This window comes from Pristiophorus japonicus, chromosome 6, assembly GCF_044704955.1.
Source record: "Pristiophorus japonicus isolate sPriJap1 chromosome 6, sPriJap1.hap1, whole genome shotgun sequence".
NCBI lineage: Eukaryota > Metazoa > Chordata > Chondrichthyes > Pristiophoridae > Pristiophorus > Pristiophorus japonicus.
Genome location: NC_091982.1, coordinates 262,430,190 through 262,454,005, shown reverse-complemented (window position 1 = coordinate 262,454,005; position 23,816 = coordinate 262,430,190). Strand labels below are relative to the sequence as shown.

Here is a 23,816-nt window from a genome sequence, read left to right as displayed (position 1 = left end):
ATCCAACCGCTTTAGTACTTCCTCCAAATTACGGAGATGGGAGTCGGTGTCCCTGTCCGTGATAAGTATGTCGTCTTGAAATACAACCGTCCCCGGGATGAACTTGAGCAGACTCTCCATGTTGCGCTGGAATATGGCAACTGCCAACCTGATGCCGAATGGGCATCGATTGTACATGAAAAGGCCTTGATGTGTGTTGATGGTGGTGAGTAGCTTGGATTCCTCGGTCAATTCTTGCATCATATACGCAGATGTGAGGTTTAATTTTGAGACAAATTTTCCTCCAGCCAATGTGGCAAATAGGTCCTCCGCTCTGGGCAACGGGTACTGATCCTGTAGGGAGACTCTGTTTATGGTAGATTTGTAGTCCCCACAGATTCGTACGGATCCATCAGGCTTCATGACTGGGACGATGGGACTTGCCCTGTCGCTAAATTCCACGGGTGATATAATGCCTTCGCGCAGAAGCCTGTCTAGTTCTTGTTCAATCTTTTCCCTCATCACATAGGGTACAACTCTGGCCTTGTGATGGACCGGTCTAGCATCCTGTGTGATGTAGATTTTGACTTTGGCCCCTTTGAAAGTGCCCACACCTGCCTGAAAGAGATGTTCAAATTACTTTATAACTGTTGAGCAGGAGGTCCGTTCCTCTAATGACATGGCATGGACATCATCCCATTTCCAGTTTAGTTTTGCCAGCCAGCTTCTCCCCAGCAGTGCTGGGGGGTCTCCAGGGACAATCCACAGGGGAAGTCGGTTCACTGTCCCTTTGTGTGTGACAGAGAGCATGGCGCTGCCGAGGACGGGTACGATTTCTTTGGTATAGGTCCTTAGTTTGGTGTCGACCCTTGTGAGTTTTGGTCTGTCTCTTTTATGCGACCACAGTTGTTCAAATTGTTGAACGCCCATGAGAGATTGACTCGCTCCCGTATCCAGCTACATGTTGACAGATATCCCATTGACTAGGACCCTCATCATTATAGGAGGCGTCCTGTTGTTGGAGCAGCGGCCACTGATCGAGTTGACCCGCTGTACACCGGTGTCCCGGGCTACTGTCTCCACCATCTTCTGGTCCACTTTCCGACCCATCTGATTCGTATACCAGCCAAGCTGCCGTTTTTATGCACATGCAGGCCAAATGCCCTGTATATTCACAATTTCTGCAAACAGCCTGCTGAAATCGACATCCCCTTGACGAGTGCCCACCCCCACACCTCCAGCACAGACCTGTTCCATTGTTCAAAGAGTTCCCAAAGAATGAGCGGCGTCTGGCTGATCTCTCTTGAGCTTCAATGAGTTTGTAGTTGATTGCTCGCATTGTGGGTTGATGAGGTGCGAACGGCCGTTCCTGTGGCTCTTGATGGCTTCTGCCTGCTGTCGAGAGCCTGTTCTCCCGGTTTTGTCTGTGTGTGGGGGTAGCAGCTTGTTTAGTGCTGTGAACTTCTTTTTCCGATATTTCGTTAGTTGTCGTACCTGCATTGTAAATCAACCTCGTTTCTTCTTCCCCTACCAAGAATGTCTGTGCAACCAGTGCTGCTGCCTCTAAGGTCAGGTTCTTGGTCTGTATGAGCTTTCGGAATATGCCTGCGTGGCCTATTCCTTCAATGAAAAAGTCTCTCAGCATTTCTCTCCTCAGTTCATCGGAGAACTCACATAAACTAGTCAACCTCCGAAGTTCCGCCACGAAGTCGGGTATGCTCTGGCCCACACAGCGTCTGGAGTTGTAGAACCTGTGTCTGGCCATGTGTAGGCTGCTCGCTGGCTTCAGGTGGTCTCTTACCAGTGTGCTCAATTCTTCAAACGACTTGCTTGCTGGTTTCTCGGGTGCCAATAGATCCTTCATTAAGGCGTATGTTTTCGAGCCACAGCTGGTCAAGAGATGGGCTCTTCTCTTGTCTGCCTTATCGTCGCCTAACCAGTCTTTGGTTACAAAGCTTTGCTGGAGCCTTTCTATAAAGTCCTCCCAATTGTCTCCCGCATTGTACTTTTCATCTGATCCGTTGTTCGCCATTCTGTGGATTCTGTAATCCCGTAACTCGTCGCCACTGTAAAGTCCTGTTCCCTCAGTACAGATTCACACGAGGCATGTAGTGAAGTCAAGGTCACTCTGGACCTGCACCTTTATTTCCCAGCTCTGGAATGCTGCACTTGCCTGAGACCTGTCCTTATATACCTGTCTCTTGCAAGTGCACCCCTGGTGATAAGGTATGCTGGTGGTTACAGGTCATATCTTATTACGGTCATGCATAGCATGTTGGGATACAGTTATATATAATAATGTAAGATACATGACAGGTTTTTTTTCTCATCCTTCACGAGGGGGTTATCTTTACTTAAAATAATCAAAAGAAATTCAACCAATTTATGATAGCATCAAATGCACAATTAACCACACCAACCTATCCCTATTAATATATATTTTTAAACAGTTAAAATTGCCAATCTTCTAAGTGATTAAAAGAAACAAAGGCACTCACACCAGACAATGGTCAGCAATTGGAAATTAACTCCCTGATTCCCTCAGGAACTGACCATGTTACCAATCTCGTGACTGCAGCAGCTACCTCACGTTTTACAACTATTTTTATATCCCTTTTCTGGGATGTTTGCCTGCCCTGTATACAAGTGTCTCAGTTTAACACAAAGGAATATTCTTAAACGAATCCTTCCCATCAATAGGTCTTCTCATTTCTTATCACTATAGTTGCAGCTTTCGTCACAGTTTGGAGACAATTCAAGGACGTCTCGTACTGCCTGTGAAAATGTCTCTTTGTAGCCGTGGGTTCTCTCAAAAGTTCATTGAAAAGTAGGTCGCTTGTATTGTGTTCCTGGCACAGATGAGGCTGCACTCAGGAAGGTTAAAGTAACAGTGACCATCTTTATTAAGACACTCCAGAGTGAGGAACAGTCCTTGGGGGCCGGCTTATATACAGTGCTCCCAAGGGATGCTGGGCTCCCATGGGACTTCAGGGGATGCACTCCCTGGTGGTGGAACATGGGAGTGCATGCTTTACAGATACAGAACATCACTCCCCCCTCAAAGTCAAAGTGAAAACTATTTACAAGGTGAGGCGGTCGGGAGCCTTTCTTTCCCTGGTGGACCGCCTCGGTACAAATGTCTGTTCTGGTGTGTTGGCTGTGTCCTCGCTGGGCTGGCGTGTCGTTGGCCCTGCAGGGCTGCTGGGTGAGCCTGGCCTTGCTGGGCTGTTGGGCGTGATGGGTTCGATTTCCTGGTCCGGGGTGATGTCGTTGATCCTTTGGGTGTGTGTTGTCGGCTCGAAAAAGGTGGTGTCTGCTGTGGGTTGTTCAGGGCAGTCTGTGAACCGCAGCCTCGTTTGGTCCAGGTGCTTTCTGCAAATTTGTCCATTGTCTAGTTTGACTACAAACACCCTACTCCCTTCTTTAGCTATCACCGTGTCTGCGATCCACTTGGGACCATGTCCATAGTTTAGCACATACACAGGGTCATTCAGATCAATTTCCCATGACACAGTGGCGCGACCATCGTTTACATTTTGTTGCTGCCGCCTGCTCTCTACCTGATCATGCAGGTTGGTGTGAACCAGCGAGAGTCTGGTTTTAAGTGTCCTTTTTATGAGTAGCTCAGCCGGGAGCACCCCTGTGAGCGAGTGGGGTCTCATGCAGTGTGAGCAGTACTCGGGACAGGCGGGTTTGGAGTGAGCCTTCTGTGACTCGTTTAAGGCTCTGTTTGATTGTTTGTACTGCCCGCTCTGCCTGCCCATTGGAGGCTGGTTTAAACGGGGCCGAGGTGACATGTTTGATCCCATTGCGGGTCATGAATTCTTTAAATTCGGCACTGGTGAAACATGGCCCGTTGTCACTGACCAGTATGCCAGGCAGGCTGTGGGTGGCAAACATGGCCCTCAGGCTTTCAATGGTGGCGGTGGCGGTGCTTCCTGACATTATTTCACATTCAATCCATTTTGAAAAAGCATCCACCACCACCAGGAACATTTTACTGAGAAACGGACCTGCATAGTCGACATGGATCCTCGACCATGGTCTGGAGGGCCAGGACCACAAACTTAGTGCTGCCTTTCTGGGCGCGTTGCTCAACTGAGCACACACGCTGCATTGCCGTACATAGGACTCTAATTGAGAGTCGATACCAGGCCACCACACGTGGGATCTGGCTATCGCTTTCATCATTACTATACCCGGGTGTGTGCTGTGGAGATGCGAGATGAACGTCTCCCTGCCCTTTTTGGGTAGCACTACGCGGTTACCCCACAACAGGCAGTCTGCCTGAATGGACAGCTCGTCCTTTCGCCGCTGGAACGGCTTGATTAGCTCTCGCATTTCAACAGGAATGCTGGCCCAGCTCCCATGCAGTACACAGTTTTTTACTCGGGACAGTAGAGGATCTTGGCTGGTCCAAGTCCTAATCTGGCGGGCAGTAACAGGTGATTTATCATTTTCAAATGCTACCATGACCATCAACAAGTCTGCGGGCTGCGCCACCATCAACAAGTTTGCAGGCTGCGCCATTTCCACCCCCGTGGTGGGCAATGGTAGCCGACTGAGAGCATCCGCACAGTTCTCGGTGCCTGGCCTGTGGCAGATGGTATAATTATACGCTGATAACCTTTGTATGCAGGCTGAGGCATTAGTATTTATCCCCTTGTTTTCAGCGAACAGGGATATGAGGAGCTTGTGCACGGTGGTTTTGAGCCAAACAGGTACTGATGCATTTTCTTTACCCCGAACACACACACTAATGCCTCTTTCTCAATCATGCTGTAGGCCCTCTCGGCCTTCGACAAGCTCCTGGAGGCATAGGCGACAGGTTGCAACTTCCCCGCAATGTTAGCTTGTTGTAATACACACCTGAATCTGTACGACGATGCATCACATGCTAGCACAAGTTATACAATACACGGGTTATACAATACAAGCAGCTTGTTGGAGCATAAAATGTTTCTGGCTTTCTCAAAAGCAATTACTTGGTTTTTTCCCCATAGCCAGTTATCACCTTTATGCAATAACACATGTAGGGGTTCTAAGAGGGTGTTTAACCCCGGTAGGAAGTTACCAAAATAGTTGAGGAGTCCCAGGAACGACCGCAGCTCCCTGACGTTCTGTGGCCTGGGCGTGTTCCTGATAGCCTCTGTCTTGGCGTCTGTGGGCCGAATGCCATCCGCCGTGATCTTTCTCCCCAAAAACTCTACTTCTGTTGCCATGAAGACGCATTTCGACCTCTTCAGCTGCAGCCCTACTCGATCCAGTCGCTGGAGGAACTCCTCCAGGTTTTGTAGGTGCTCGACGGTGTCCCGACCCGTGATCAATATGTCGTCCTGAAAAACCACCGTGCATGGCACCGACTTGAGTAGGCTCTCCATGTTTCTCTGGAAGATCGCTGCAGCCGACCGAATTCCAAACGGGCATCTGTTGTAGATGAACAGTCCCTTGTGCGTGTTGATGCAGGTGAGGCCCTTCGAAGACTCCTCCAGCTCCTGCGTCATGTAGGCCGAAGTCAGGTCAAGCTTGGTGAACGTCTTGCCTCCTGCCAGCATCGCAAATAGGTCGTCTGCCTTAGGTAGTAGGTATTGGTCCTGTAGTGAGAAACGATTAATAGTTACTTTATAATCTCCGGAAATCCTGACCGTGCCATCACTTTTGAGTACTGGAACAATCGGGCTGGCCCACTCGCTGAATTCCACTGGGGAGATGATGCCCTTGCGTTGCAGCCTGTCCAGCTCGATTTCCACTCTCTCCCTCATCATGTGAGGTACCGCTCGCGCCTTGTGGTGAATGGGTCATGCCTCTGGGACCAAGTGGATCCGCACCTTCGCCCTGGAAAAGTTTCCAATGCCTGGCTCAAAAAGGGAAGGAAATTTCTTAAGAACCTGGGTACACGAGGCCTCATCGACATGTGATAGTGCTCGGATGTCATCCCAGTTCCAGCGGATTTTGCCCAGCCAGCTCCTTCCAAGCAATTGGGGCCATCGCCCGGGACAATCCAGAGTGGCAGTTCGTGCACCGTGCCCTCGTTCATGACCTTGACCATGGCGCTGCCCAGGACAGTGATACGTTCTTTGGTGTACATTCTCAGTTTCGTGTGGATGGGGCTCAGGGCTGGTTGAATGCCTTGTTGCACCACAGTCTCTCACACATCTTTTTACTCATGATGGATTGGCTAGTGCCAGTGTCCAGTTCCATGGCTATGGGTAAGCCATTCAATTTTACATTTAGCATTATAGGTGGACATTTCATCGAAAATGTGTGCACCCCGTGTACTTCAGCATCTGCCTCCTCTCTCTGAGTTTCAAAATTGCTTTGATCCATCATGGACCGATCTTCCTCTGCCACGTGGTGGTTAGCAGGTTTTGCAAAGCTTGCAGCTTGTCTGCAAGCTCGTTGGAGGTGCCCCATTGTTCCACAGCTCTTGCAAACATACCCTTTGAAGCGGCATGAATAGGCTGAATGGAAGCCACCACAACGCCAACAAGGTGTGAATTGCCTTGCATTCAAGCTTTGTTGCGGACTCTGAGTCATCTGGGTCACCTGAGCCTGCTGGTAGTTGCAGACTCGTGGGTTCTGCCCTGTACATTTCTGCTCGCAAGCACAGTTCCAGTTAATTTATGAACATTGCTAGCACTTGTGTGTTGAGAGATTTGGTTGGTGTTATCACTGGTGGACATAAACGCCTGTGCTATCGCAATGGCCTTACTGAGGGTTGGTGTCTCTACAGCCAAAAGCTTTCGTAGGATGGTCTCGTGGCCAATGCCCAGTACAAAAAAGTCTCTGAGCATTTGCTCCAGGTAGCCATCAAACTCACATTGTCCTGCAAGTCGCCTTAGCTCGGCGACGTAGCTCGCCACTTCCTGACCTTCAGCTCGCTGGCACGTGTCGAACCGATACCTCGCCATCAGCACGCTCTCCCTCGGGTTAAGATGCCCCCGAACCAGTGTACACAGCTCCTCATACGGCTTATCTGTGGGTTTCAACGGAGCCAAAAGATTCTTCATGAGGCTGTAGGTCGTTGCACTGCAGACTGTGAGGAGGACCGCTCTCCGTTTTGCAGCGCTTCCTTCTCCATCCAGCTCATTGGCTACAAAGTACTGGTCTAACCATTCGGCATAGGCTTACAAGGCCTCATCCTCCGAGAACTTCTCCAGGATGCCCACAGTTTGCTGCATCTTTGCGTTGGATTCGTATACTCGTCGCCAGTTATTGTGTTCCTAACACAGATGAGACTGCACACAGGGAGGTTAGAGTAACAGTGGCCTCAGTCTTTATTAAGACACTCCAGAGTGAGGAACAGGCCTTCGTGGCCGGCTTATGTTCAGTGCTCCCAAGGGATGCTGGGATCCCTTGGGACTTCAGGGGAGGCGCTCCCTAATGGCGGAACATGGGAGTGCAAGCTTTACAGATACACAACACCTTGACTTTTGCAGAGCACTTTGGGTCATTAAAAAAATGGTCAAGTCATGTTTTCAGCTATCTTGGAGCAGTTTGTAAGTACAGTTATTAGCAGTAAAATGAGATGAAAAAAACTTCTGTGCAAATCTTCTTCAGCTCCCAGGGAGAATGAGACCAGAATCCACAGGGTAAAATACAGATCCAAAGGAAGGGCCTTCAGTATTTGGTCAATAGAACAATGACTACACTCCAAAATTACTTCATTGGCTGCAAAGTGCTTTGAGACATCTGGTAGTCATGAAAGGTGAAAATACAAGTCTTTCTTTCTCTCTTTCTCTTTCTCTCTCTCTCTCTTTGATGTATAAGAATTAAGTCTCAACGTCTAAATCTATGGGGAGAAGACAGTGATGAGTGCTTTTAATTAAACTCCACAATTAAAACTGCCTAGAACTTGAGGATCATTTTCACTTTCGGCTTCAGTGGGGAAAAACTCAGGGTAGTTAATTAGCTGCCCCTTATACAACCCGTCCGTTTTCTTTTCTATTGACTTCAATGTAAAGGAAAATTAGATGGGTGCATGTCGGATGGCCAATCTACGACTACCAGTTTTCCACCACTGCCAAAATTGAAAATCAGCCCCCATGTGTGTGAGCTGCCCAGGTCCTAACTCATGGCTGATTGCAATTTACTGACCCAGTCACTGGTTCTATCACTTAGTTGTAATTAGAGTATACAAAATAAACATGACTCTCCTTACAGTGTCCACAAGTTTAGTTGCAAATATTAAATAAAAAGTCAGTGATTTGTTTTTACATCGAAGGAGTAATTTTCTGACTTTATTCTTATATTTGAGGAGCCTCGCTTACCAAAAACGAAATAGGCACTGCCCACCATCTTCCAACCATTTAAAATTGTGGATCATGCATGCCTCTCTGTGAGCAAGGCGCTTGACAATTCAAAACCTGAAAAGTTGGAAAATTCCCTCTCTCATGTACAAAAGCATTCACAAAACCGTATGATTCACCCACGCAGTGGGCTCACGGAGATTGTGCTCATGAGGTGAATTGAGAGACCTCCATGATTTTTTTACGTGGTATGTTCCTGTTCTTTGGCAAAGCTATATGAAGGAGAAAGCTAGCAGGCCTTGTGACAGACAAAACTAAAGGTAATTTACTCCATAGGGCATTGAGCACCTTCTGGCAGGGTGTTCCATGTGTGTTCTAGGCAAAGACCTGGGAAAATGTCACTTACCCATTCTCCTAGTTAATGATCAGTTTATGGGAGGGATAGTGAGCAACGAGGAAGAATTTTTTTAAATAATTGTTCAGTAGCACATCAGTTAATTAATTTCCTCTTTCTGCTTTTTCCCAATAAGCTTTATGAAGAGTCCAGTGCCAGTGGCAGTAGAGAAGGCCACAGCCGATGAGATTCCATGCAGTTTGAGCACCAGTGATGACAGCATGGGGAGCTGGTCACAGCTCATTAATGAAGAGGACCATGCAGAAGACAGCAGTAGCTATCTTCATCTTAGTGAAAGGTCATTAAAGAATATCACAGTTGATTCAGTGAAGGACAAGAGGCTGCGTGATTGCTATTTAAATTTATGGCCTGGCCACAGTAGGGTTATACTTAAGGTTATAATAAAACGTTACAGGTCTAACCAGCCTTCCAGCTGATTAAAACTAAATTATCTCCTGTACCTTAAGCCAATAATCACAAAAAAGGCCATGTTGTGACAAGTAGTAAAATGGGTGGTGTAACGCAGGAACTATCAGCAGCTTGATGTCCCAGGGTTGAATAGTATCATTATGAAGATTGGTGCCAATACAATGATCGACAATCAGAGTAAATATTCTACATAATGATGTCCCACTGTAGTCTAAACTGCCATCTACATATTTAAAATATTAGATGACCTACAAAGTGGTCTTTTTTGTTCTTTTATGTAAATGTACTTATGAAAACCAACAGACCAGTTTCCTCAATGGGATTCATATGTAAAATTAATCTGCACATCTCGTGTAAGCTTATATCTCCAAAACAGCAATATGTAATGCCACCAGGATACTTGAACAATCTGCTTCAGAACTCTAGCAACAAAAAGGCTAGTATGTAGTAACTGTTACAACCTGTTGAGATTACATTCACTGAATCAAATACATATACTGTAGTAAAAAGCACATAAAGCAAAAGACACCTTGAGTTCTCACTGCCTGTATGATCATGCGGACTCAATACTTAAACTGGGTTTGTCACATTTACCAACAATTGTACTGTTCAGTCCAAATCCATTGGAAATAACAGCTTTGTGTGGGAATCGCCATTGTTTCTCACACTCTGACTTGTTTCCCATCTCATTGCTGCTCACAATGTTAGTGCCATAAAAATTGTTAGTGCTTTTGTTTTATCCCATTCATTGCTCCTAATCCCAAACTAGAATTCTGAGCAGTGCTCAAGGGGTGAAACTAACAAATAGGGTTCATCACAAACAAAATGGACTGAATTAATTGATTCAGTAACCTAACAGATCACTAGAAGTGACTGATCATCAAAGCATAAGCTAGTTATCCAATGATCTCCAAAATGTGGACTGTACAGCTCTCCAGAAAAAAAGCTGATTGAACAGCTGCTCACCCTATCCTACTCAGGCCATGCACAATTTCATTATCCCTGATGCTCAGCTGTTTAAAATGCCTGCCAGTGCTGAGCAGCACCTCACTCAGGGTGACACTTTTAGGCTGAGAGCGATGAAATGGAATAAGTTAAAAGTAGCGACATTCGTTCTATGGCACTATCATTCCGAGCAGTATAACGGGGTGGAGTAGCTACATAGTGCATGGCAGGGAGAGGTGCAGCAGCACATAGTCAAGAATGGCTGAGTAGCATCATCATCATCTTCATCATCATCATAGGCGGTCCCTCGAGCGAGGATGACTTGCTTCCACAAGAGTTCACAGATGTTTCAATGAAGGACCCGATGTTCCAGTCCTGAACTCCAATTGAAGGGTGGAAGATGCCTGTGCGTGGCAGTGCACCCCTTGAGCTCAACATGCTCCTTTTGAGTGCATACACGTTTGTGTTTGTGTCCTATTCATTTCACCAGGGGTGGCATTGGAGTGGACCAGACATTTCACTTGTGAACTAGAGATGATAGATGGTGATGGTCATTCACTAATAACTCTTATCTGCTATACTGCTGAAGAATAGAATGGCTTCTGTTATAACTCCCATGTTTTTGGGAGGTTAAATCAAAGGGAACTGTAAAAAAACAACAATCTGTATGGAAGAATAGCATTATTTACGAGATGTCACCGAATTGTGTAGCAGCGTTGTGTCACAATTTTTATACTTTTGGGCAACTGACTGAAGGAGTCTGCCAACAGGCCATCTATTCTGGGGGAACGAGGATGGAGGCATTTTGAGGCCTAGTCCTTATTTAAATGCCACAAGCGAGATGCGGGCACCAAATAGGCATCCTGATGGGCCTATAGCAAGGCTAGTTTCTGGGTGGGGGGAGGTGGGGGTCGGGGGGGGATATCGCAGTCATGGTGAGGTGGTGCCCAGGGTGGCAGCGACCCAGATTAATTTGCTGAGGTCCAGAATAACACTTCTGTACATCTTGGTCCCACAAAAATAATTTAAAACTTATCTTTGCGTGTCCTCTTTGACTCTATATTGCCAGTGAAACATGGTCAGAGAGTGTACGGCGCACACTCTGACCAGTAACGGTGCCAACTGTGACTTCGAGATAGCACTTTCGCCTCTGAGTAAGAAGCTTGTGGGTTCACGCCCAACCTCAGAGACTTGAGCACATAATCTCGGCTGACACTTTAGTATAGTACTGAGGGAGTGCAGCGCTTTCGAATGAGACGTTCAACCGAGGTCCCATCTGCCCTCTCGGCTGTACGTAAAGGATCCCGTAGCACTATTCGGTGAAGAGCAGGGAGTTCGCCCAATGTCCTGGCCAACATTTTGCCACAACTGACATCCAAAACAGATAACCCGGTCAATATCAAATTGAGAGACTTTGCTGTGCACAAATTGGTTGCCACATTTCCTGTGACTACACTTCAAAAGTGCTTAATTGGCTGTGAAGCGTTTTGGGATGTCCTGAAGTCATGAAAGGCGCTATATAAATACAAGTTCTTTCTATCCTAAAATGGTAATCGGGGTCCTATGCACATTATAGAACATGAATTTGCCTATTAAAAGGGACCTTCCACCTGAAACTGGCAGACACTTCAGCCACCCAGTGGTAGGGCTATGAGAAAGTGATGTTAACAGGTCGCTAAGTCTATCAACCTGATTTTGAGGCTGTTACCGTTCTGTTAACAGCAATTTTGACAAGTTAAAATCGACCCTGTTGTATGTAGGTCAGTGTTACCTTATAGACTATGCAGTCGAAATTCAGTCCCGCCATTTTTGAGGCAGTGTCACCTGCTGAGTGCTGATTATAATGCCAGCCGGTAGGTGCTGCCTCAAATTGCAAAATTCCGTTTTCCCGCCCAAAGATGAGAGAGCAACACTAAAAGCGGCACTGCACACTCATCCTCGGGCAACAACGGAGCGGTATCTCAGGAAACCTACTGAATGTCCCGATGGTAGGCTGCCGAGGTGAACCATTTTTTTTAAAGTTTCCGACAATTTACCTCACCCACACTTCCCCACTGGTCCCATTAATACATAAACACTAAAAAAGAATGAACAAAACCACTTACCTTTATCCCTGGACACGACAGCCTCTGGATCTCTGATATCCTGCCAGCTTTTCCAGGCTGTACGATCGCCTGCCTGTAATAAGAACATAACATAAGAAATAGGAGCAGGAGTCGGCCATTTGGCCCCTTGAGCCTACTCTGCCATTCAATAAGATCATGGCTGATCTGATCTTGACCTCAACTCCACTTCCCTGCCTGCTCTCCATAACCCTTGACTCCCTTATCGTTCAAAAATCTGTCTATCTCCACCTTAAATATATTCAATGACCCAGCCTCCACAGCTCTCTGGGGCAGAGAATTCCAAAGATTCATGACCCTCTGAGAGAAGAAATTCCTCCTAATTTCCATTTTAAATGGGAGACCCCTTATTCTGAAACTATGCCCCCCTAGATTCCCCCACTAGGGGAAACATCCTCTCTGCATCTACCCTGTCAAGCCCCCTTAGTATCTTATACGTTTTAATAAGATCACCTCTCATTCTTCTAAACTCCAATGAGTATAGGCCCAATCTGCTCAACCTTTCTTCATAAGACAACCCCTTCATCTCAGGAATCAACCTAGTGAACCTTGTCTGAACTGCCTCTAATGCAAGTATATCCCTCCTTAAATAAGGAGACCAAAACTGTACACAGTACTATAGGTGTGATCTCACACCTGTCGTAGCAGGACTTCCCTACTTTTATACTCCATTCCCCTTGCAATATAGGCCAACATTCCATTTGCCTTCCTGATTACTTGTTGTTCCTGCATGCTAACTTTTTATGTTTCATGTACAAGGACTCCCAGATCCCTCTGTATCGCAGCATTTTGTAATCTCTCCCCATTTAAATAATAATTTGCTTTTTTATTGTTCCTACCAAAGTAGATAACCTCACATTATACTTCATCTGCCAAATTTTTGCCCACTCGCTTAGCCTGTCTATATCCCTTTGCAGATTATTTGCGTCCTCCTCACTACTTGCTTTCCCCCCATCTTTGTACCATCAGAAAATTTGGCTACAATACACTCGGCACCTTCATACAAGTCATTAATAATTGCAAATAGTTGAGGCCCCAGCACTGATCCCAGTGGCACCCCACTATACAGTTTGCCAACTTGAAAATGACCCATTTATCCTGATTCTCTGTTTACTGTTAGTTAGCCACCACGGTAAATCCACCGTACTTACCTCATTTCGCAGCCGAGGCAGCAAGGGGGCGTTGCGCGCCCAATGACATCACCACATGCGTGGCAGCAGAGCGCGCAACGCTACGTCTTGGCGGCGCCCCTAATGCCCAACTAAATTTACTGTGAGCCGAGGAAGCTGGTCACCACCAACAGCAACTACTTAACAGCCCATTAGCCGTCCCCTGGCGTTAGAAATGGAATTTCGACTCCTGTATGTGCCGTAAATTTCAATACTCATTAGCGATGGATTTGGAGCTCTGTTGTATAGGTGGAAATTGCTGATTGTTTACCAAAACATAATACACTGTATACACTGAAGGTAAAAATAGTTAATTTACAAATCTTTGACTCATGGCCTATTTAATCATAGAGTTAGCAAATCAATTTAAACAGAAATAGAAAACACTGAAAGCAGTTTTTGCACTAATGTAATTAAAATATTTAAAATTCTGAGTTTGCTAGATTAAATTTGACTGTGTTTAGTGAGCTCAGCATTACAAAATAGATGGATGCAGAATGTCTTATGCTTGGGTCAGCATTTTATTTTCTGTTAATTAGAGTTGGTTTGGTTCATTAACATTCTCTATCATTGCATAATTAAGAAGCGGTTTAATCTAGGGATGCTATACAATAAAAGTAAACTAAGGTTTGATCCATTATAATTCTATAAAATAGGAATGATTGGGAATTGGTTTCATGGATGCAAAACGTTAGGAGTAATTGTGTATTGATCAAATGGAATGCTATATAATGAAAGTAGATGGAAAGGAGGTTGATTCAAGGTGGTTCAACAACAACTTCCATTTATATAGTGCACTTAATGTAGTAAAATGTCCCAAGGCACTTAATACAATGATATGAATAAGAAGTGGTGATCCATTGGGATTGTATAAAAAGGAATGAATGAGAAATAGTTCTGTCCATTTGGACAGGATTATTCTTCCCACTAATAATTCATTCTTTTTAAAGGTACTTTTAACTGTGGAGAAATGTTCCTGTTTAATTTTGAATTATTTGTTTTTATTAGCAATGGGAACAGCAGCACTTCAAGTAGTCTTGGCTTAGTGGATCTGGATGCCTATCAGGAAAACCTCTCAACACGCACTTTACCCAGGTTTGATACCATAAATCAAAAACAACAGGGATGAAAATGATTCTTTAGCATTTCAGAACTTGTGATTTTGAGCTCATTATCTAAGCTGACATTCTAGTGCAGTACTGAGGAAGTGATGAGCCATTAAAATTAGACTCCGTTCCTCTGCTTTGATAGTTTGGGTGGACACTAAAAACCCCATGACCTTATACAAAGGTGCGATTAGCCCTGGCAAGCATTATTTCCTCTTTCAAGCCACTAAAAACAGATTAATTGATCATCCATCTCACAGCTGTTTTTGAGATGTTGATGGCAAAGCGTGGTTGACGTATTTGCCGACCTAACAACACTGACCACACTGCAGAGAAATCGATTACATGAAATGCTTTGAGACATTTTGCTGTGATAAAATAATTTCAAAAGTTATCAGGGGAAGCACTAGTCTCCATATTTGTGAAGAATAAACCAGTGCTGAACAATTTCACAAAATATTAAGAATAATATAAAGTAATGGGGATGATGTATTACATGAGGAATATTAGATACAAGTCAAACATTGTCAAGCAGCATTTTATCAGAAAGAAACCAATGAATGACCCCAGGACCTACCAAAAGGTAAGTAACACCAGGATTAAAGCTTGTGGCTTGGAGAAGAATGAAGATATGAGAAAATGACTGTAAATTACTGCTTAGCAGAAAATCACATTTAATATTTCAGCTGTATGTCACAGACAGTTTTATCATTATTTTATTCTGCCATCCACACCACACTGAGTATAATGCATACCATCTGATACATTGGAAGCAAAGGAGAATATGAATGTTCTAATTTTTTGTATGTCTATTCAGTATACGGTTTCTTCTCTTCTTAGGCGGTCCCTTGTATCGAGGGTGACTTGCTTCCACATCAAAAAGGGACGAATTCACAAGCATTTCAATGAAGGACCTGACATTCCAGGTCCCGAACTACATATTGAAGGGTGGAAGTTGCCAGTGTGTGGATTTTTTTAACATCTATTGGTCATTGCACACCAGCCACCTCACGGGCTTGACAGAGCTAGGTCTTGTTCCAGTGGCAAGGATTAACCAAGACGACTGGAAACCAGCTCTGCTGCACGGACTTAGTGTGCACACGTATCGCAGTGTGGGCTGGCCCGTGCTGCCCCTGGGCCCTCACCTCTCCTGGGCCCCGACCATGTCGCTCTACAATCTTTCGCCGCTCCTTCGCCCCGACCTCGCTGCTCCTCTGCCCCTCTTGCTGCACCTGCTCACGCTCTAATCAGCGACCTTGATTTTGGTGATGTTCAATCCAGTCGCCCTTCTCCAAGTCGTCACCCTCCTGCACCAGCTCGCGCTGCTCTCTGGCCGCCGCACATCCACTCCTTTTATGGCCCCGACCTGCGGCTGGTGGTTTCTCGCAGGTCGGGGTATGGAAATACTGACAGTAGGGGTTGATTTTCAACTTGCAGCCCAGCTGTAAAACTGTTACTGGACTAGTAATCAAGATAACATGAGTTCAAATCCCCATGGCAGATTGAGACTTCCAAATTTATTTCAAAAAAATCTGGTATCAGTAAGCTTGATTGTCGTAAAAACTCAGTTGGTTCACTCACATCATTTAGGGAGGAATACCTGCCATCCTTATCTGAACTGTCCTATATATAATCCAGTCCCACATCAAATTGGTTTTCTCTGAACTGCCCTGTAGCCTAGCAAACTATTCAGTTGTATCAAACCACTAATCAAGAAGGCGGCTCGCCATCACCCTATTAGGGATGGGCAGTAAGTGCCAGCCTTGCCACATCGCGAGAACAAATCAAAATAATTACACACGGGTGGCAAATTGAAAATTTACCCATGCAAGTCTGAGATTATAATTTACTCTCAAAGTCTGCTGTGATCTACAAATTATTCAATCTACACTCATAGAGCAGGACATTCCTCAGAGCTGATCCTGTTCTGCCACCATCACTTTGCTAGAAGTGTGATGGAAACCCCTTTTACGCACGTGAACGGAGTTTCTGCACCACTTCTAGCGAAGTAAGATGGGTGGAGGTGGAGCAGCTCTGAGGAATTTCTCAGCCAGAATTTCTGATATCATCGAAATTGCTTTATGGAGACTGAATCATGTAATTTACTGCATATAATCCAAATATGGTACTATATATATTTTACTGTGTGTATAGGAACATAGGAACAGGAGTAGGCCATTCCGACATTCAATTAGTTCATGGCTAACCTGTATCTTAACTCTTTCCATCCTCAATACTCTTGCCTAACAAAAATCCAAAAACCTTATCAGTGGCAGTTTTGAAATTTTCAATTGTCCTAGCCTCAACAGTTTTTTGGGGCAGAGAGTTCCAGATTGCCACTACCCTTTGTGTAATGAAATGTTTTCTGACTTCACCCCTGAATGGCCTAGCTCTAATTTTAAGCTAATGCCCTCTTGTTCGGGTCTCTCCCACCAGAGGAAATAGTTTCTGTCTATCTACCCTATCAAATCCTTTAATCATCTTAAACACTTAAGGTAGATCACCCCTTAATCTTCTATATTCAAGGGAATACAAGCATAGTCTATCCAACCTGTCCTCATAATTTAACCCTTTTCCCGCGGTATATAATTGAAGATTTGCATTTATATAGATTGTCTTCATTATGTAAGAATACAAACCTGGTAAATGTTAGATTGCAGTATTTAAATTAGAATTATAGCTAATGTTATTCTTTAATTCTCTATCATTCACAAGCTACTTCAGTTTTACCTGGTTATGTATAGATTAGACACAGGAAGCTCCAAATATATTTGAACGTTTTATGGCAGTGATATTATACATTTTGTATTGTTAGGAAATGGTCCAGAGCCGTGCTGTTTTTTTTTTCTTTTTATTAGTTCATAGGATGTGGGCATCGTTGGCAAGGCCAGCATTTATTGTCCATCCCTAGTTGCCTATTAAAAGATGGTAGTGGGCCGCCTTCTTCAACTGCTGCAGTCCGTCTGGTGAAGGTACTCCCACAGGGAGGAAGTTCCAGGATTTTGACCCAGCAACGATGAAGGAACGGCGATATACTTCCAAGTCAGGATGGTGTGTGACTTGGAGGGGAACGTGGAGGTGGTGGTGTTCCCATGTACCGGTGCTCTTGTCCTTCTAGGTAGTATAGGTCACGGGTTTGGGAGGTGCTGTCGAAGTAGCTATGGCGAGTTGCTGCTGTACATCTTGTAGGTGGTACACACTGCAACCACGGTGCGCCGGTGATGGAGGGAGTAAATGTTTAAGTTGGTGAATTGGGTGCTAACCAAGCAGGCTGCTTTGTCCTGGATGGTGTTGAGCTTCTTGAATGTTGTTGGAGCTGCACTCATCCAGGCAAGTGGAGAGTATTCCATCAGACTCCTGACTTCTGCCTTGTAGATGTGAAAGGCTTTGGGGAGTCAGGAGGTGAGACACTCACCACAAAATACCCAGCCTCTGACTGCTCTTGTTGCTACAGTATTTATGTGGCCAGTTTAGTTTCTGGTCAATGGTGACCCCCCCCAAGGTGTTGATGATGGGGGATTCGGCGATGCTAGTGTCATTGATTGTCAAGGGGCAGTGGTTAGACTCTCGCTTATTGGAGATAGTCATTGCCTGGCACTTGTGTGATGCGAATGTTACTTGCCACTTATCAGCCCAAGCCTGAAAGCAGGCATGGACTGCTCCATTGGTGAGGAAGTAGTGTCTCAAATGAGCGTACTATGCTTAAACAAAGGGGACTACAGTGGGATGAGGGCAGAGTTGGCTAAAGTAGACTGGGAACACAGACTAAACAGTGGCACAATTGAGGAACAGTGGAGGACTTTTAAGGAGCTCTTTCATAGTGCTCAACAAAAATATATTCCAGTGAAAAAGAAGGGCGGTAAGAGAAGGGACAACCAGCCATGGAAAACCAAGGGAATAAAGGAGAGTATCAAATTAAAAACCAATGCATATAAGGTGGCCACTATCACTAGGGGGGTAGTGCTGGACAGGTTAATGGGACTCAAGGTAGACAAGTCCCCTGGTCCTGATGAAATGCATCCCAGGGTATTAAAAGAGATGGCGGAAGTTATAGCAGATGCATTCGTTATAATCTACCAAAATTCTCTGGACTCTGGGGAGGTACCAGCGGATTGGAAAGCAGCTAATGTAATGCCTCTGTTTAAAAAAGGGGGCAGACAAAAGGCAGGTAACTATAGGCCGGTTAGTTTAACATCTGTAGTGGGGAAAATGCTTGAAACTATCATTAAGGAAGAAATAGCGGGACATCTAGATAGGAATGGTGCAATCAAGCAGACACAGCATGGATTCATGAAGGGGAAATCAAGTTTAACTAATTTACTGGAATTCTTTGAAGATATAACGAGCATGGTGGATAGAGGTGTACCGATGGATGTGGTGTATTTAGATTTCCAAAAGGCATTCGATAAGGTGCCACACAAAAGGTTACTGCAGAAGATAGAGGTACGCGGAGTCAGAGGAAATATATTAGCATGGATAGAGAATTGGCTGGCGAACAGAAAGCAGAGAGTCGGGATAAATGGGTCCTTTTCGGGTTGGAAATCGGTGGTTAGTGGTGTGCCACAGGGATCGGTGCTGGGACCGCAACTGTTTACAATATACATAGATGACCTGGAAGAGGGGACAGAGTGTAGTGCAACAAAATTTGCAGATGACACAAAGATTAGTGGGAAAGCGGGTTGTGTAGAGGACACAGAGAGGCTGCAAAGAGATTTGGATAGGTTGAGCGAATGGGCTAAGGTTTGGCAGATGGAATACAATGTCGGAAAGTGTGAGGTCATCCACTACACTCTGTCCCCTCTTCCAGGCCATCTATGTATATTGTAAACAGTTGTGGTCCCAGCACCGATCCCTGTGGCATACCACTAACCACCGATTTCCAACCCGAAAAGGACCCATTTATCCCGACTCTCTGCTTTCTGTTCGCCTTGGGAAAAAAAACAGTAAAAGGGAATACTATTTGAATGGGGAGAAATTACAACATGCTGAGGTGCAGAGGGACCTGGGGGTCCTTGTGCATGAATCCCAAAAAGTTAGTTTGCAGGTGCAGCAGGTAATCAGGAAGGCGAATGGAATGTTGGCCTTCATTGCGAGAGGGATGGAGTACAAAAGCAGGGAGGTCCTGCTGCAACTGTACAGGGTATTGGTAAGGCCGCACCTGGAGTACTGCGTGCAGTTTTGGTCACCTTACTTAAGGAAAGATATATTGGCTTTGGAGGGGGTACAGAGACGATTCACTCGGCTGATTCTGGAGATGAGGGGGTTACCTTATTGAGTAGACTGGGTCTTTACTCGTTGGGGTTCAGAAGGATGAGGGGTGATCTCATAGGAACATTTAAAATCATGAAAGGGATAGACAAGATATAGGCAGAGAGGTTGTTTCCACTGGTAGGGGAGACTAGAACTAGGGGGCACAGCCTCAAAATACGGGGGAGCCAATTTAAAACCGAGTTGAGAAGGAATTTCTTCTCCCAGAGGGTTGTGAATCTGTGGAATTCTCTGCCCAAGGAAGCAGTTGAGGCTAGCTCATTGAATGTATTCAAATCACAGATAGATAGATTTTTAACCAATAAGGGAATTAAGGGTTATAGGGAGCGGGCGGGTAAGTGGAGCTGAGTCCACGGCCAGATCAGCCATGATCTTGTTGAATGGTGGAGCAGGCTCGAGGGGCTAGATGGCCTACTCCTGTTCCTAATTCTTATGTTCTTATAAAGTTAGTGGGAAACTAGAGGATTGGGAAAATTTTAAACAACAGCAAAGAATGACTAAAAAAGCAATAAAGAAAGGAAAGATAGATTTCGAAGGTAAACTTGTGCAAAACATAAAAACAGATAGTAAAAGCTTTTACAGATATATAAAACGGAAAAGAGTGACTAAAGTAAATGTTGGTCCCTTAGAAGATGAGAAGGGGGATTTAGTAATGGGAAATGTGGAAATGGCTGAGACCTTAAACAATTATTTTGCTTCGGTCTTCACAGTGGAAGACACAAAAACCATGCCAAAAATTGCTAGTCACGGGAATGTGGGAAGGGAGGACCTTGAGACAATCACTATCACTAAGGGGGGTAGTGCTGGACAGGCTAATGGATCTCAAGGTAGACAAGTCCCCTGGTCCTGATGAAATGCATCCCAGGGTATTAAAAGAGATGGCGGAAGTTATAGCAGATGCATTCATTATAATCTACCAAGATTCTCTGGACTCTGGGGAGGTACCAGCGGATTGGAAAGCAGCTAATGTAACGCCTCTGTTTAAAAAAGGGGGCAGACAAAAGGCAGGTAACTATAGGCCGGTTAGTTTAACATCTGTAGTGGGGAAAATGCTTGAAGCTATCATTAAGGAAGAATTAGCAGGACATCTAGATAGGAATAGTGCAATCAAGCGGACGCAACATGGATTCATGAAGGGGAAATCAAGTTTAACTAATTTACTGGAATTCTTTGAGGATATAACGAGCATGGTGGATAGAGGTGTACCGATGGATGTGGTGTATTTAGATTTCCAAAAGGCATTCGATAAGGTGCCACACAAAAGGTTACTGCAGAAGATAAAGGTACGCGGAGTCAGAGGAAATGTATTATCATGGATAGAGAATTGGCTGGCTAACAGAAAGCAGAGAGACGGGATAAATGGGTCCTTTTCGGGTTGGAAATCGGTGGTTAGTGGTGTGCCACAGGGATCGGTGCTGGGACCACAACTGTTTACAATATACATAGATGACCTGGAAGAGGGGACAGAGTGTTGTGTAACAAAATTTGCAGATGACACAAAGATTAGTGGGAAAGCGGGTTGTATAGAGGACACAGAGCGGCTGCAAAGAGATTTAAATAGGTTAAGCGAATGGGCTAAGGTTTGGCAGATGGAATACAATGTAGGAAAATGTGAGGTCATCCACCTTGGAGTAAAAAACAGTAAAAGGGAATATTATTTGAATGGGAAGAAATTACAACATGTTGCGGTGCAGAGGGACCTGGGGGTCTTTGTGCATGAATTCCAAAATGTTAATTTGCAGGGGCAGCAGGTAATCAGGAAGGCAAATGGAATGTTGGCCTTCATTGCGAGAGGGATGGAGTACAAAAGCAGGGAGATTCTGCTGCAACTGTATAAGGTATTGGTGAGGCCACACCTGGAGTACTGCGTGCAGTTTTGGTCACCTTACTTAAGGAAGGATATACTAGCCTTGGAGGGGGTACAGAGACGATTCACTAGGCTGATTCCGGAGATGAGGGGGTTACCTTATGATGATAGATTGAGTAGACTGGGTCTTTACTCGTTGTAGTTCAGAAGGATGAGGGGTGATCTTATAGAAACATTTAAAATAATGAAAGGGATAGACAAGATAGAGGCAGAGAGGGTGTTTCCACTGGTCGGGGAGACTAGAACTAGGGGGCACAGCCTCAAAATACGGGGGAGCCAATTTAAAACCGAGTTGAGAAGGAATTTCTTCTCCCAGAGGGTTGTGAATCTGTGGAATTCTCTGCCCAGGGAAGCAGTTGAGGCTAGCTCATTGAATGTATTCAAATCACAGATAGATAGATTTTTAACCAATAAGGGAATTAAGGGTTATGGGGAGCGGGCGGGTAAGTGGAGCTGAGTCCACGGCCAGATCAGCCATGATCTTGTTGAGTGGCGGAGCAGGCTCGAGGGGCTAGATGGCCTACTCCTGTTCCTAATTCTTATGTTCTTATGTTCTTATTATCTGAGGAGTTGCGAACATCCCACTTCTGACCTTGTTGGAGAGAAGTCATTGATGAAGCAACTGAAGATGGTTGGGCCTAGGACACTGCCCTGAGGAACTTCTGTAGCGATGTCCTGGGGCTGGGATGATTGACCTCCAACCACCACAACCATCTTCCTTTGTGCTGGTTATGACTCTCGCCAGTGGAGAGTTTTCCCCCTGATTCCCATTGACTTCAGCTTTACTAGGGCTCCTTGATGCCACACTCGGTCAAATACTGCCTTGATGTCAAGGGCAGTCACTCTCAACTCACCTCTGAAATTCAGCTCTTTTATCCATGTTTCAACTAAGGCTGTAATAAGGTCTGGAGCCAAGTGGTCCTTGCAGAGCTCAAACTGAGCATCGGTGAACAGGTTATTGTTGAGTTAGTGCACTGTCGACGACACCTTCCATCATTTTGCTGATGATTGAGAGTAGACTGATGGGGCGGCAATTGGCCGGATTGGCTTTGTCCTGCTTTTTGTGGACAGGACATACCTGGGCAGTTTTCCATATTGTCAGATAGATGCCAGTGTTGTGACTGTACTGGAACTACATGGCTAGTTCTGGAGCACTAGTCTTCAGCACAACAGCCAGGATGTTGTCGGGGTCCATAGCTTTTGCTGTATCCAGTGCGATCAGCTGTTTCTTGATATCACGTGGAGTGAATCGAATGGGCTGAAGACTGGCTTCTGTGATGGTGGTGAACTCAGGAGGAGGCCAATATGGACCATCCACTTGGCACTTCTGGCTGAAGCTGGTTGCAAATGCTTCAGCCTTGACTTTTGCACTTGCGTGCTGGGCTCTGTCATCATTGAGGATGGGGATAATCATGGAGCCTCCTCCTCCCGTTAGTTGTTTAACAGTCCCCCACCATTCACATTCACTGTATGTCCCCTATTTAACTTCTTTCAACAATATAATAATAATTACATTTATATAGCACTTCAATACATTGAAACATTTGAATGGATGACTATTGTTATGTAGGCAGACACAGCAGCCATTCTGCAGCAGCAACATCTCAAAATAGCAACAAAATGGCCAGTTAATCTATTTTTGAGTTATTGGTTGAGGGATATCAAGAGAACTTCCCTCCCTACTTTGAACAGTGCTATAGATATTTGTCCAGGTGTACAGATGGGCAGGACATTGATTAATTCAAAAGACATACGGGTCAAAATTCAGGGTCCGTATAAGGCCTGTTTCCACCGTTTTGCGGTGGTCATGGGGTGGAACAGAGTGACCACCGCGTGGCTGTCCAATAGCTGCCCCGACCCAAATTCAGGTCGGGGATTTTTCAGCCTGTCCCCACTTCCATCCCGCTGCTGCCGACTGTCGCAAGCGCATCATCAAAACGTGCACCGCCGGCCTCCCAACCTCCAGAATACCCCTACCGAAATTTAGTTAAACAAATTGTTGCCCTGCCATGCAGTGACCCCGATAGCCTTCTCTGTCGGTGCACCTTCTCCCGACTGTGTGTGGCCTGGCAGTGCGGCAGCCCTTCAAAGGGAAGGCACTCTGCCGCGGCTGCCGTGTTTTTATTTTTGCCGGCCAACTTCCCGGTCGGCCAGCAAAATATTGCCCACGGGTTCAGCCGGGCCACTAACAGGCAGCCTGGCACTCCCTCTTGAGTGCCAGGCTGTCGGCCCTCCCTCTTGGGTGCCAGGCTGTCGGCCCGGCCGTAACCCTCCCTGATGGCCCAGT

General features: G+C 45.4%; 1 protein-coding gene across 3 annotated transcripts in view; it reads left to right on the top strand.

Annotated features, from left to right (window-relative positions):
• Positions 1 to 23,816, top strand: part of sphkap (SPHK1 interactor, AKAP domain containing) — a 447,045-nt gene that overhangs the window by 413,860 nt on the left and 9,369 nt on the right. For 2 of the 3 annotated variants that reach the window (XM_070883916.1, XM_070883915.1), the window contains exons 8-9: positions 8,759 to 8,920; positions 14,297 to 14,383. In XM_070883916.1, the coding sequence (XP_070740017.1) occupies positions 8,759 to 8,920; positions 14,297 to 14,383 (249 nt within the window). The remainder of the gene's footprint in view (positions 1 to 8,758; positions 8,921 to 14,296; positions 14,384 to 23,816) is intronic. The other variant, XM_070883917.1, reaches the window with a different exon arrangement.